This window comes from Astatotilapia calliptera, chromosome 16, assembly GCF_900246225.1.
Source record: "Astatotilapia calliptera chromosome 16, fAstCal1.2, whole genome shotgun sequence".
Lineage (NCBI taxonomy): Eukaryota > Metazoa > Chordata > Actinopteri > Cichliformes > Cichlidae > Astatotilapia > Astatotilapia calliptera.
In genome coordinates, this window is record NC_039317.1 from 24,872,921 (window position 1) to 24,885,445 (window position 12,525).

A 12,525-nucleotide genomic window follows, 5' to 3' on the forward strand; every position below is an offset into this window, starting at 1 on the left:
TTGTTTAGCTTTTTTGGTAAATCAGACAGTATTTTATGAATCATCTTTTTGATAGTTTTGCAGTCAAGCAGCTACCCAGACTCACTTATCTGATCCTCATGTTGACAAGCTACAAACAGTATATGTACCAACCAATATATGGCAACGCCTCCTAGCTTCACTAGCTGGCACTGTTGAGCTGTAATTAGTCGGAGAATACTTCTCATAGTTATCACATGACTCTGTCTCTGTAGCTATGCTTGGACATTTATATTCGTTAACCTTTTGAGAGGAAGCTGGATACAAAAACAGAAATATCCAGATAAGGGTCGTCTTAGTGAAAGTGGCGTGACAGAGCTTGCAGGAAACAACATTTTGTTGTTTGGTTTCTCATTAAGCCGCGCTTATGATAGCTCCGCTGTCGTCAGGGGTTTAGGTGCGGTGACGGTGGCGCTATCATTGGCTAATCCACTCAGTGCTCCGTCCTCGTGTCTTCACTTGTAATCTTACATGAGTACAAAGAGGAAACTGGGTCAGGGATTGGAGCTTAACATTTCCAGTTATTGATCTGCTGCTCCTCTTCTGTCAGCTGATGCTAGGCAAAGAAAAACTGAATAGCAACATTTTGTTTCCCCTACATTACAAAAAAGAAAGAAACAGATACAAAGACACATTTTTGTATCATTGTGTTTTTGTTGGTAGGCATTTGTTGTTCTGAAGAAGCCTAAGGGATTTGGAAAGACCAAAGCATTATTGATCTTAGTGCACCCAATTTCCTCAGTGATCCATCACTGATCAATTCTGCTGCTCCCTGAACCTTCAGTGTTTATATTTGTATTTCCACAGTTAAAATTAGTTTGCAGGTAGCAGCAAAAGGGGGGATGGGAGAGAAGCAACAATATGTAGAAGGCAAACCAAATTAATCAAAAGGAAATGCTTAGGATACTTTGTTTGATAGGTGATGGTGAGAGAAAACAGTAGGCAACACAGAAGTATTGCACTTGTGATGTGAACTAAAAGCCTTGCTCTTAGCAAATGTTTCAGGATTTTGCATTTTTTTTTTTTCAAGATGCATTACAGATGGGGAAAGTTAACTTTAGGAAATACTGGAAAGTGTGCAGTGGAGATGCTAATCTGAATAGCTTTACTTGATTATTGATAATTTTATCCTACCGTTAAGCTGTTGGTTTGAAAAAGCCCTAACCTTTTTAAGGGGCTTGTGCTTTATTTATAGTGCTGCATTAAATTTGTGGCGTAGGTCTATACACTTTACCATAACCCCATGCACCTTCCCAGACATGTGTCTACACAGACCTCAGGCCTGTGATTGATCTGTTTGGTAATAATACGCAGTGTAAACTCACCATATTGATCAACACAAAGTCATACTTCTGTGAACTAAATGTAACAGGCTGTAATTATATCTAGCTTGCTTGTTACATTATAGAAATAGATAATAATCTGGCAGTGTTGAAATGAGGCTTTTCTCATTTTCACAGTTTTGAAAATCGCTGTATAGACTCTAGGGCTGCCACGATTTGTCGACTAGTCACGATTACGTCGACTATCAAAATCGTCGACGACTGATTTAATAGTCGACGTGTCGTTTGAAGCTTTGTAAGATCGCAAAAGACGCAGGAATAATAGCAGGATTTAAGAGTGTAATAACGGACTGAAACAGAAGATGGCAGCACAGCATGTACAAGGATGCCAGCTGCCGTTAAACCCCGAAGAAGAAGAAGCAGCTGTGTCCCAGAATTCATAGCGCGGCCCACCTTAGTTTCCAACATAGGCGGTAGCTAGTTAGTTTTAATATTACTCTTATTATTCTTTCTGGGTCACAAAATAAACGTTTAACATATTTTCAGGCGAGAATGTAGCTGTGTAAACCTCAAATATCTGCTCAGTTTATCAGGACACCACATATTTTCAAAAGCGCTCCGACGTTTTCGGAGACGTCTGTTACCCACTAGCTCGATAGCTAGCCGGGGGCTAGGTCACTAGCGCCGTGAGAACACCGGACTCCCGGCAAATTGTTTTCAAACCCACCGCCATCTTTCGCGACTCAGGTTAAATATATATGAGTCACTTAGATAAATTAAAAATGTTATTGTTTGGCCTTTTTTTTTTTTTTTTTTTGTATTTTATTTGTTCCTGAGTAAATCGGTTTGGCTGAGATTAAAGTTATAGTTTTTACACAGCTGAATAAACCTCAAGCAGACAGCTGATTATCAGAAGTGTGAGATGCTGGAGAATATACTCCGGTGTCCTGTTATATTTTAGATAGCAAGGAGTTTATTAAACTTTACCGAAACAATCTGCAAATTTCATTAAAATTGAATAAACTATCATCTTGTCTTTATTTTTAGTTAGCACCTTAAAAGCTTAAAGCTGTAAGCTAATGATAGTTATATAAGAGCAGATGCTGCTGGTGCAATAAGCTGTAGTTTTATGTCCAGTGGATGATGATCTGATTAGTCGACTAATCGCATAAATAATCGGTGACTAGTCGACTATCAAAATAATCGTTTGTGGCAGCCCTAATAGACTCAGAGCTCAATATTCCACAGGCATTGTGTAGACTGACTGTGACGGTTGATGTTACCAAGAGATATGACATCTAAAACTTTGTTGCACTAGCCAGCTGACCACTGCTGCAGTCTTTTCCTTAAAAGATGATGATATCACAGCTCAGACAAAACCCTCCACATCAGGTCTGGTGGTGGAAAAGTGAAAATGGGGACACAAAATTATCATGGAGGTTATTATTTTATTTCCTGTTTTCTCCCAGCTATTTTAGCATCTCCCACTCTGTCATCTGAGAATGTCTGAACTCGTGCATTAATCGTATTGCTCAATTAACATATGCAATATCTCTTGTAGTGCAAACAGGAAGTGCATCTTAAATGTTCTCGATGTGAGAAGCTATAATTGTGCATAAAGAGTACAGCGCTTGCTTTTTAGTAGCATGGTGTCATTAGTTTTTGTTCTGTTACATCCTATTAGCTGCTGGCTATTCATTAGAATAATGCCCATCCCTAGGAGAGACCATTGTTTAATGCACATCATCAGTTCTAAAATAGAAACACATGACTGTGCTGATGCCGCTGGCCAAAAAGAATTTCAGTACCGCTGCTTCTGCCCACTGCTTTCCCTGATTTGGCTGAGAAACCTGTTGAATATGGAGGGAAATTTGTTGAGATGTAGAGCAGGGCATGAGAGGTGCAGATGACTCAGTCAGACTTGTGTGTCTGTATGAGAATATCAGCCTCCCACCAGCCAACACAAACACACTTATAACACCTTGTGATAGCTTTTAAAGTGGTGACTCTGTAGCAGGTGTGAGTTGTAAAGGTTTGTAACCCAGACATCAGTGTGACTCAGTTTTCCACCCTCACAGACGCTTAAGGATTTGATTTTTGGGAGGTTAAAAAAACCCCTCAAATATATATAAAATAGTATAATATATATATATATATTATATGCAGTTTGTAGTGCAGATTTTCAGCCTGTTCCCTCATAGCATTAAAAATTAACAGAAAGAAACACTGAAACTGAAGGCAGAGAAACCCACAAACAAGCAGCATCTGAAAGCGGCTGATATAAAGGTCTGGCAGAGCGTTTGGTGTTTTGGGCAGTCAGCTACTGACTGCAAATTTTCTTCCAATTGCAGCAAATGGTTCCTATAATGAAAATTGGGTGACTATGTGTAAAAATAGCTGTAATCGCAAAACCCTTTGAATTAAAGCTGATTTAAAATTCACTGTGGTGGTGCACAAATGACAAAAATCACGTTTTTGATACTTTCTTTGTTTTACTTTCTTTGTCATTCATGAACGATCTCTGCACTGGAATTGCTTGAAACTGAGGCTGAAGAGAAGAACATGGCCTGCAGTTGTAGATGGTGGAATTAAGAGTTCACCTGCAGGATGAGGAATCGACTGCAAAGCAGTTTTTTGTTTTTTTTTTTTTTTTTTTTTTTTTTTTTAAACCATCAGTTATCATCATAAATTATACTCTTTACTACTTTACTGGAAAAGCGTGGGTGACCCTCCTTTGGCATGTAAATGCAGGGCCCTTTTTCCAACTGCCACCACAAATACAATGCACCTGTGTGGGGTAACGGTGCTGATATATCTGTGATAGGTCGATATTAGTTGATTTATTGATCAGTCACTTTACAGGACCACTTTACAGATGTCAGAAATATTTTTTTTGTTTCTTTTAATGAAATTTATCACACAACTTATAAAGTTACCAGTCATTAAAATCAATCCTGTATAGAGGCCCATAGTATCAGTGCATCATTTGGACATGCTTACAGCCTTTTTCTCCCCCTTTTATTGCTGATGTGAGCATCATTTCTGTCCTCTGATGTCTGGACAGAGCACTGTGTTTTCTTTGGCTGCTAATCCTTTTAATGCCAGGTTTCACTCCGCATTATTCAAACCTGCTGCTCGCAAACCATCACAGCTTACGTAACTGTGTGTGTGTGTGTGTGTGTGTGTGTGTGTGTGTGTGTGTCTACAATTATGTGTAAAAGAGAATTGTTTTATTCGTAAGAACTGACTTTGGTGCAAGGCTGATTAAACTGTGCTATATGCGTGATGTGGCAAGAGACTTCAGGCAAAAACACAGTTGGTTTTTATTCATAAAGAATTATGAGGTACTGGTTTATTTTGCTTTTATAACATGTCTTCTTTTAAACTAGTGAAAAATAATGGCTTAAATACATCATCTGGTATTCATTTTCTTGTTCTTTGTCTATTGGATATTCATGCAAATTGAAGCCTGTTGCATATTTAAACAGAAAAGAAAAAAAATTGTAGTAAGTAAATTGAAGGCAACATGCTAGCCACCAAGCTGCCCCACATTGCACCATATTAATGACTAACCCGTGTTGTGGGATCATCTCAGACTTTCTCTTGGCTGCAATTTGGTCCATTTTCAATGTCCTCTCCCTGCCATGTGATGGCATGTGTCTCTGCTGATTAGGGACTTTAACTTTAGTTCCATGCGAAAATATCTTTTTAAACTCAGTAAACACTTCGCTGTTGAGTTTATTGGCTTAATCACTCATTTTTGATCATATAAATGTTTTTTTTTTCCAAGTCTTTTGTTTTTTGGTCATGCCGTGTTTCAAAATGGAGGATTATCAGTGGTGGTAAACCCCACCCTGATAACTTGTGGTTGTCTGCTCATTAGCACCCACCCTTCCTCGTCACATCCATTCCTCGCAAAAATGCTCATCTTAAGGCTTCAAAAAGAGACTTCAGAAACAGTGGCTGTGGTATCTCTGTCCATTTTCTATATGGTCTATAACTAGACCTCACGAGTCATCTTTGTCATGGATGTCTGGATGTTAATGTTGCAGACCATTTATAGCTTTCAGTCATTTGTGTTTGGGAACTGAAGGACATAGGTAATGACATCGTACTTAATGAGCAGGTTTGGTGGCAGTAAAGGTGACATTGTACAATTCAATTTGCTTAGCTAAAAGGTCATTGCGAATATAAGTCATCAAACTGAATATTCTCATGGTTGATTTATATTTGAAACGTGCATTCGTTTGTGTCTCTCTCCCTTCTTGCCGTATGACTCAGTGAGAGTACTAATGCAGAGGCGGTGGATCTAGGCCATTCCAGTCCCCATGTCTCTGGCAGACTCTCTCCCTCCTCCTTTGCCTCTCCCCTCATGTGTGACTTTTAATTTAGAGTGAGGACTGAGGACTTGCTGCTGTCAGCCCAAATGTTCGAAAAGCCCATCCCTCTGTCACGTATGGATGCCAAAATGACCACTCATCATTCCTCCCTGCTTCTCTGACTCACTCAGTAGCTCTCTGTCATTCTCCATAGTCAGGGTGTCACAGTGGAAAAACCACTGCCAGGACTTACTGGTAAAGTCTGTGTGTGCTCCCCACTATCAAACTACAGCACAGCCAAAAGCCTTTACAATTCAACAATTCAATGGGCCTCTTTTCTCATCACTGGGACGCGCCAGGTCCTTTCTTTTTTTATTTTTATTTTATAAAAACAAAACATTTACAGTTTACATTTTCCCCTCAGAAATGGCAGAACTGGCTGCCATGTTTAAAAAAAAAAAAAAAGAAAAGAAAAAAGAGTGAATTAAACCAGAAACTGTATATTAGGGATAGACAAACAAATTAGAAGTAATTAAGGAGACAGATAACATCAGAATAAAATTACTCATATTAAATTTTAGCTACATCAAAAGCATGTTATGACAGGAAACTGCAAATACGTCATTCCAACTTATTCATGTATAGCTTACTGTGAAATCTGGTGTAATGGTGGTATTAACTTTTCTCCATACAACATTATTGTTGTTCTATTTTTCTTGTGCTTGCTTTTTTTTCTATGTTTTCCTTTGTTTCGTTCGCTTGTCAGAGTCTATAGGTGAAAATTAACGTGTGGCTAATTTTTGCACTTTTTACAAATGTGGTGTGGCTTTGTGAGAATTTCTCCCCCAACCAAAGAATTTCGTTGAGTCTGTGGTCAGTCAGAAAGTTACTCTGAGATGATGATATGAGGATGATGACTGCAGGTTGGAAGTACCCAACTTTTGAAGCTAATCATCATATCTGTGAAATTAAGCATAGACCATAGACCATAGACCTGAGATCACCTCAGGTCTATGGGAAGTCTGGTTTCTGATGGTTCAAAATAAGAAGTAAATGCATGATAACCCAGCAGTGCATCTGCTTCTGTGTAGTTTAACTTTTGCATGTGTTTAGGCTGCAGAAAGGTGCAGGTCACCTGTGTGCTCAGTTACTTGCAAGTATGGAGTAATTGTTTGTCTTACTAGCCTCAGAAGGGAAATGTGTTCATATGTACTGTAAAAGGGGGCCCTTTCTTTAATAAGTATTCCTCATTTTTAAGTTTGAATTATTTTCTCTAAATAAATAAAAATCTTTCCACTGGAAATATAGTTGAATATAAAACATTAACTCAAAAACTAAAAAAAATTAGTCCTTCAACACACCCGTTAAAATAAAAATAATCTCTAAGAATATGGTTTACCTAAAATATAATGCCATAAACGGGGTGTGGCATGAGCTGCCCATAAGTCATGTGGTACTGATTCATATCCCCTGGATTGTGCTCATCCTTTACCTGTTGTTTCTTGGCGGGCTGTCTCTAAGCCAGCAGAGGCCCTGTGAGTAGGGCTGCTCGATTATGGCAAAAATGATAATCACGATTATTTTCACTGAAATTGAGATCACGATTATTTGACGATATTTATTTAACCCTTTAAGACCTACTATAGAACCAAGTCCACCAGAGCTTATATTATTTTTTTACATGCTGTAGTGCCATTTGTGGGAGCATTTCAAGTTGCTATACAACTGTTATAGCCCATATTTTACTAATATGTATGCATTAAGTCCATAGTAACTACATTAATTGCAAAAAAGTGCAATAAACTACAAAAAAAATTGAAAATCGCTTTTGTTTTGTTTACATATATTTCTACTTGGAGAAATTTAAGAGGTTTATCCCTCAAAACTTTAAATACAAAAAAGTTGCAAAAAATAGTTTACAACAACAGGAAATTTATTTTGAGTGTCTTCATAGTTTTATTTTGGAGATACAGCAATTTTTATATATTGCAGGAAAAACAAAAAACAATCCTGATGATGCAAATTTGCAAAGAAAACAGCATGTGCATCATTTCACTGTGCGAAGTGTTACGAACAGCTGATAGGAACGGCGAAGCGTGTTTCTGGAATATTATGTTTTTGTTCCTGCAAGCGCTTTTTATGCAATTTTTGCAAAGCTATATGTGGAACGAAACCGTGACCGAGGACAAGCTGATGGCATCAGATGTAAGTACAACTCCTCCGGTTTCATATGCAAAACAAATTATTGCGCTAGCTTACACGGTTCAGATTCTACAGGGATTTAAAAATAGTTACGCAAAACGGAGCGTGCAGCTCTGACCGGCTTTAAAGGGTTAACAATGACTTTAAAAAAATAATATAAAATAGTGTGCAACACCACTGAAGTTTTTTGTTTTTTTTAACTCTTTTCAACCAACGGCAGTCACTCTCCAAATAACTTCTGCTTAGCTTTCCGAGCTTCCCTCGGGTCCTCTTAATCAGCGGTCTCCAACCTTTTTTGCGCCACGGACCGGTTTATGCCCGACAATATTTTCACGGACCGGCCTTTAAGGTGTCGCGGATAAATGAGGGAGGGGCTAATAATCGGCTCAGTCATTTTTAATGATCGTTGAAAGCCCAGATCGTAATCGTGATTAAAATTCGATTAATTGAGCAGCCCTACCTGTGAGTATATGTTGTGTTTTCTATCTGTGGAAAGCACTAAGCCATCTTAAAGCTGCCATCCAATGAGATATGACAAGATAAGACCCTAAAGCTCAGGGTCTCTGGTCTGTCACACAACGGGCTGGCATATGTACTCGTAAAAGGACAAAGACATGATTTGGTTTGAAGTGGCGAGTTAAGTAACCAGTGTCAGGAATGCTCTTACCGTCTTTGACAGGAAACCCTAAAATCCTGTTGACTTTGAGTTCAAGGGAATTTTGTAGCATTATTAATCTCTGTCACTAAAGGTTAAAGGACTGATTTGTAGTTCTTGAGACCAAAAAATGCTACAAACTCGGACTCCGCGTAATCTTTTTTAAGATCTGTTTTATTTTTTATTTTTTTGCATATGTCTCAGGCTATAGAGACCACAGGAGCAGGGAACTCATTGGTCCACATGCTAATCTGCGGTGATGGTTTATGTAACTCCTAGTATCACATGATCACACGTCACCACCGGCTCAGTAACTGGCTGTATTCAGTAAATCACTCACTAGTCAGCCATTCAAACACAAATGAGTGACCGAGGAAAAAAAAATAAGGAGCTCATGTACAGTCATAACCTGGCACGCTGTCTTTTATTCACTGTCCAGCTGCAGCTGCGTCTTTTGCTGTGATCTAGCACGCTGAATTTAATAAGGCACGAGTGGTGTGGGGTTTTTTTTTTTTTTTTTTGGTGTTTGTATTTTAAAAAAACAAAACAAAAACCCACACTAAACAAAGAAGGTCAGGGACACACTGCTGCTGCGCTTACTCTGGAGTGTATATGCTGCTGCTAACGGACGGCTCCATGAGAGTGCGGGGGATACGAGTGCAAGGCCATGACGAGATGGCAATGAAGCTTTTGTTCTGGGAGCTGGAGCAGCATCTCAAAAGGTAAAATGAAAACAGGGAACCCCCACCGCCATCACCACCTCACCCCCTTCCCTAAAGGGGTCTGTATACGGTAGCTGTGAATAGACCAGTCACTACAGTAGCTGCACACAAAAGGCTGCATGGCTATATTGTCCTTTGGTTCAGTCATGCAGGGCTTCAGGGGTGCATTAGCACTGCATGTTCTTTTAATTCACGTGTAGCAGATAAACTGTAGGGAGTGTTTGATGTATAGTAAATGTGCAGATGGCGAGTAGACGATACACTGTGTAGTCCATGTGTGCTGCTTACTCATATCTTCTGGTGGGGTGAGTAATTAAAACCTACAGCATGCTGCTTTTTTTTTTTTTTTTTGGCCAAATTCTGCTGTTTTATTTTATTTTTTTAAATTGGCCTCTTGTTACAAAATGGGGCCATCTCCTCCATCATCTCATATGAAGTCCTATTTTTGCAGCAGATGCAGCCCACAGTGTCATTTCTGTACTTCCTGTTGAGGTGTTCTTGATAATATGCACGGAAAATGCGTTAAAATCATTGTTGTTGGTGTTGTATAAAGCACATTATACTTATAATGGTATCCGCTACATGTACATAGTTTTTATTGAAATAAGTGCTTAGTAATTGTGGTCAGATAAAAGCAGAACATCATCCAGGAGCTGGGTTATTTCTCTCCAAGTTTCTTCAGTAGGTCACTGGGCTGGTGTGTTGTTTTACAGCAAACTAGCGAGGCCATTCATTGGTTGGCTGGCCTGCGTATGACACTGCCAGTTATTGCATGCATAGTTTAAACACTACAGTGTTCTGTAATACATCAGCGAACAGAATAAAGAAGAATTACTGTGACTTTCATAGCAGCATTTTAATGGGTTCACTGCATCTGTGGCACATGGTGGTGGCAGAAATAAACTGAAATGTTTTTAATGACTGTGATGGACTGGTGAGCCATCCTGTCCTGGCTATACTGGGACAGCTGAGATAGGCTCCAGCCTTGGATGGATGGATGCTTTTAATTGCTGCCTTTCTTAATAGAAACAAAGAACACACTCATGCAGACCTCAGCAATGAAAACATCCCTTAAATAGAGTTGGAAAATGGGTACTAATGTCTAATTGAATTTGTGAGGTGCTTCAACCCTGGATTCGTTTTTTTTCTTGGGGGGGGTTGTGGTTTTTTTTTTTTTTTTTTTTTTTCCCCCCCCCAAAAGGTGCAGTGTGGAGTATATAGTTCATTGGAGGGTGTTTGTAGTCGTAAATATGCCGCAGCCTGGTGAGGAGTTACTTGGGGCTTTTACAGAGGGACTAAAGCTTCAGCTGTAAAGGAAAAAAAGGATGATTGCTTTGTTTTTATGTCTGAAAGCTGCAATTGTAATAAAATAAAATTTGATTTGTTGTTTCTATGTTACTTGATACCAGTCAAAAGGTGGGAAAATGTGAACTGCATCTTTGTGCTGGCCAGCAGGGGGCGACTTTTGTGGTTTCTGAACGACTTAAGTTGTGCAGAGTAGGCCTGGGTATCACAAACAAAAATACTGCATGATCTTCACTGGCAACTATTGGAGTATTCTTTGAATTCTGGAGACAATCGATACAAATGTAGTAGTTTGTGGGCAAAAGCTGGTGCTAGCTGGTTAGGATGCCAACTTGCAGTTTTACTAAATTAACTTGGAACAATCACATTTGCAAAACAGTACATGTGTGTCTAATTTGGCCCACAGTCGAGCTCAAGCACCAGGATATTTAGACAAAAATGACTGCACCTCAATGAATATACAACCCAATTACAAAAAAAGATGACTGAATAAAATAGGTCTTGATGAGATTTCGGTAGAACACAGAAAACTATCAAATGTTTAACCTAAGACATTTTATTAGTTGGTTACAAATATTCACTCTGTTTAACTTTGATGGCAGCAACACATTTCAGGAGTTGCCCTGCCTGCATTCCAACTTTTTAACCAATGGAAAAATCATGACGCTAATAAGACACAAAGATGAACTGGGACTGCTGAAAAACGAGAATCCTCTATCAGACAAGAATCGGACAACTTCCTCTGTCCCAGCCTCCGGACTTAACTACGTTTCTGTCAGAAACTCTGGATTTATTTGATAATTTGAGTTAAAACTTTATAACCAGTTTAAAATTTTGTCCTAAAAGGTAAAAAGAAAAGCCCCTCTGTCTTCACTGATGAGGGCTTTAGTTCAGGATTTTATTAGGTTTAAATCACGTGTGGGGAAACTAAGTTACTAAGTTTCAGTAGTGTTTTTGTGCAAGTTGCACCTTGAAAAGCTTGTTCCTAGCTTTTCCTGGAAGTGCATCAAGTTTTTCAGCGTAAACACGTATAGCTCCTACCAAGCCTCAATGTAACTCCATATACGTAGGTCTAATTTGGACCTTATGCGTGGGTGTTACTCCTCAGCAGCCGCTCTTGTACTGGCTATTTGGGGTGTGGATAATTGGCTAAACCCTCTTCCAGTCAATTGACCGGAAGAGATAAGCACTGCTCAGAGCTTCTTATTGAGGTACTTGGCTTTTCAGTAAGTGTTTGACTGAGGACAAGGGTGTGCGAGGCGGGCAAGAGTACAAAAAACAGTTTGTTCATAGTGTTGGTGCTTACTGATGCCCAAATTAGCTTAAGCCACCATTTGTAAAGGTGACTTCTGGTATCCAGCTGGTGCTTTGTTTTTGAATACTTCACCTGAAAACACTAAGATTAGACCCCTCCCATTCTTCAGCCTGCTGTGGTACTTCATACATCAAAATGTAAAAATGCCCAAAATTTCATCATTCCAGTTTTGCAGTTCTGAGATTTTACTGCTTTTTTTTGTTTGTAGATTTGGTTTCATTTTTACTCCTGGCTCAGTAAAACATGTAACTTAAATATGATGCTACCAAAGTAATCGGTAACAAAAATAATTAGCTACAGTGTGCAAGTAGATGTAGAGAATTGTCATTATTTTTATCCAGTCTTTCTTAAAAAAATAAATAAATAAAATAAAAAGACAATAGTTGTGCATCATATGGCCCCTTGAGGGTTAAGCTCCACAATCAGTTGTACTCAGTGCCTCAGTTTTCCCGATGGAAAATTATTCTTGGGCGTAATACTGCAGGACAAAGGCACAAGATCACTGACACTTGTGACTATTTGTAAGAATAAGAATACATAGAAATATAAAAAGCAGTTTTATTAAACATAAGGTACACACATACACATAAAAGAAACCAATAAAACTTGAAACGACAGAAGTTCAAAGAAGTTGTAAAGTGTTAACATTAAAATCCAAGTGAATGTTTTACACGTTGCTCTGTTCAGTCTTTAGCTCTTGATTCAG

General features: G+C 38.8%; 1 protein-coding gene across 2 annotated transcripts in view; it reads left to right on the plus strand.

Annotated features, from left to right (window-relative positions):
• The window catches only part of LOC113007558 (TSC22 domain family protein 1-like), a 39,854-nt gene that overhangs the window by 19,775 nt on the left and 7,554 nt on the right, over window positions 1-12,525 (plus strand). Inside the window, exon 1 of one of the 2 annotated variants that reach the window (XM_026144241.1) lies at window positions 8,566-9,199. The exons of the other annotated variant lie outside the window; for it this stretch is intronic. Within the exon in view, the coding sequence (XP_026000026.1) occupies window positions 9,090-9,199 (110 nt within the window). The 5' untranslated portion in view covers window positions 8,566-9,089. Of the gene's footprint in view, window positions 1-8,565; window positions 9,200-12,525 lie in introns of those variants that run through there. 2 annotated transcript variants of the gene reach the window in all.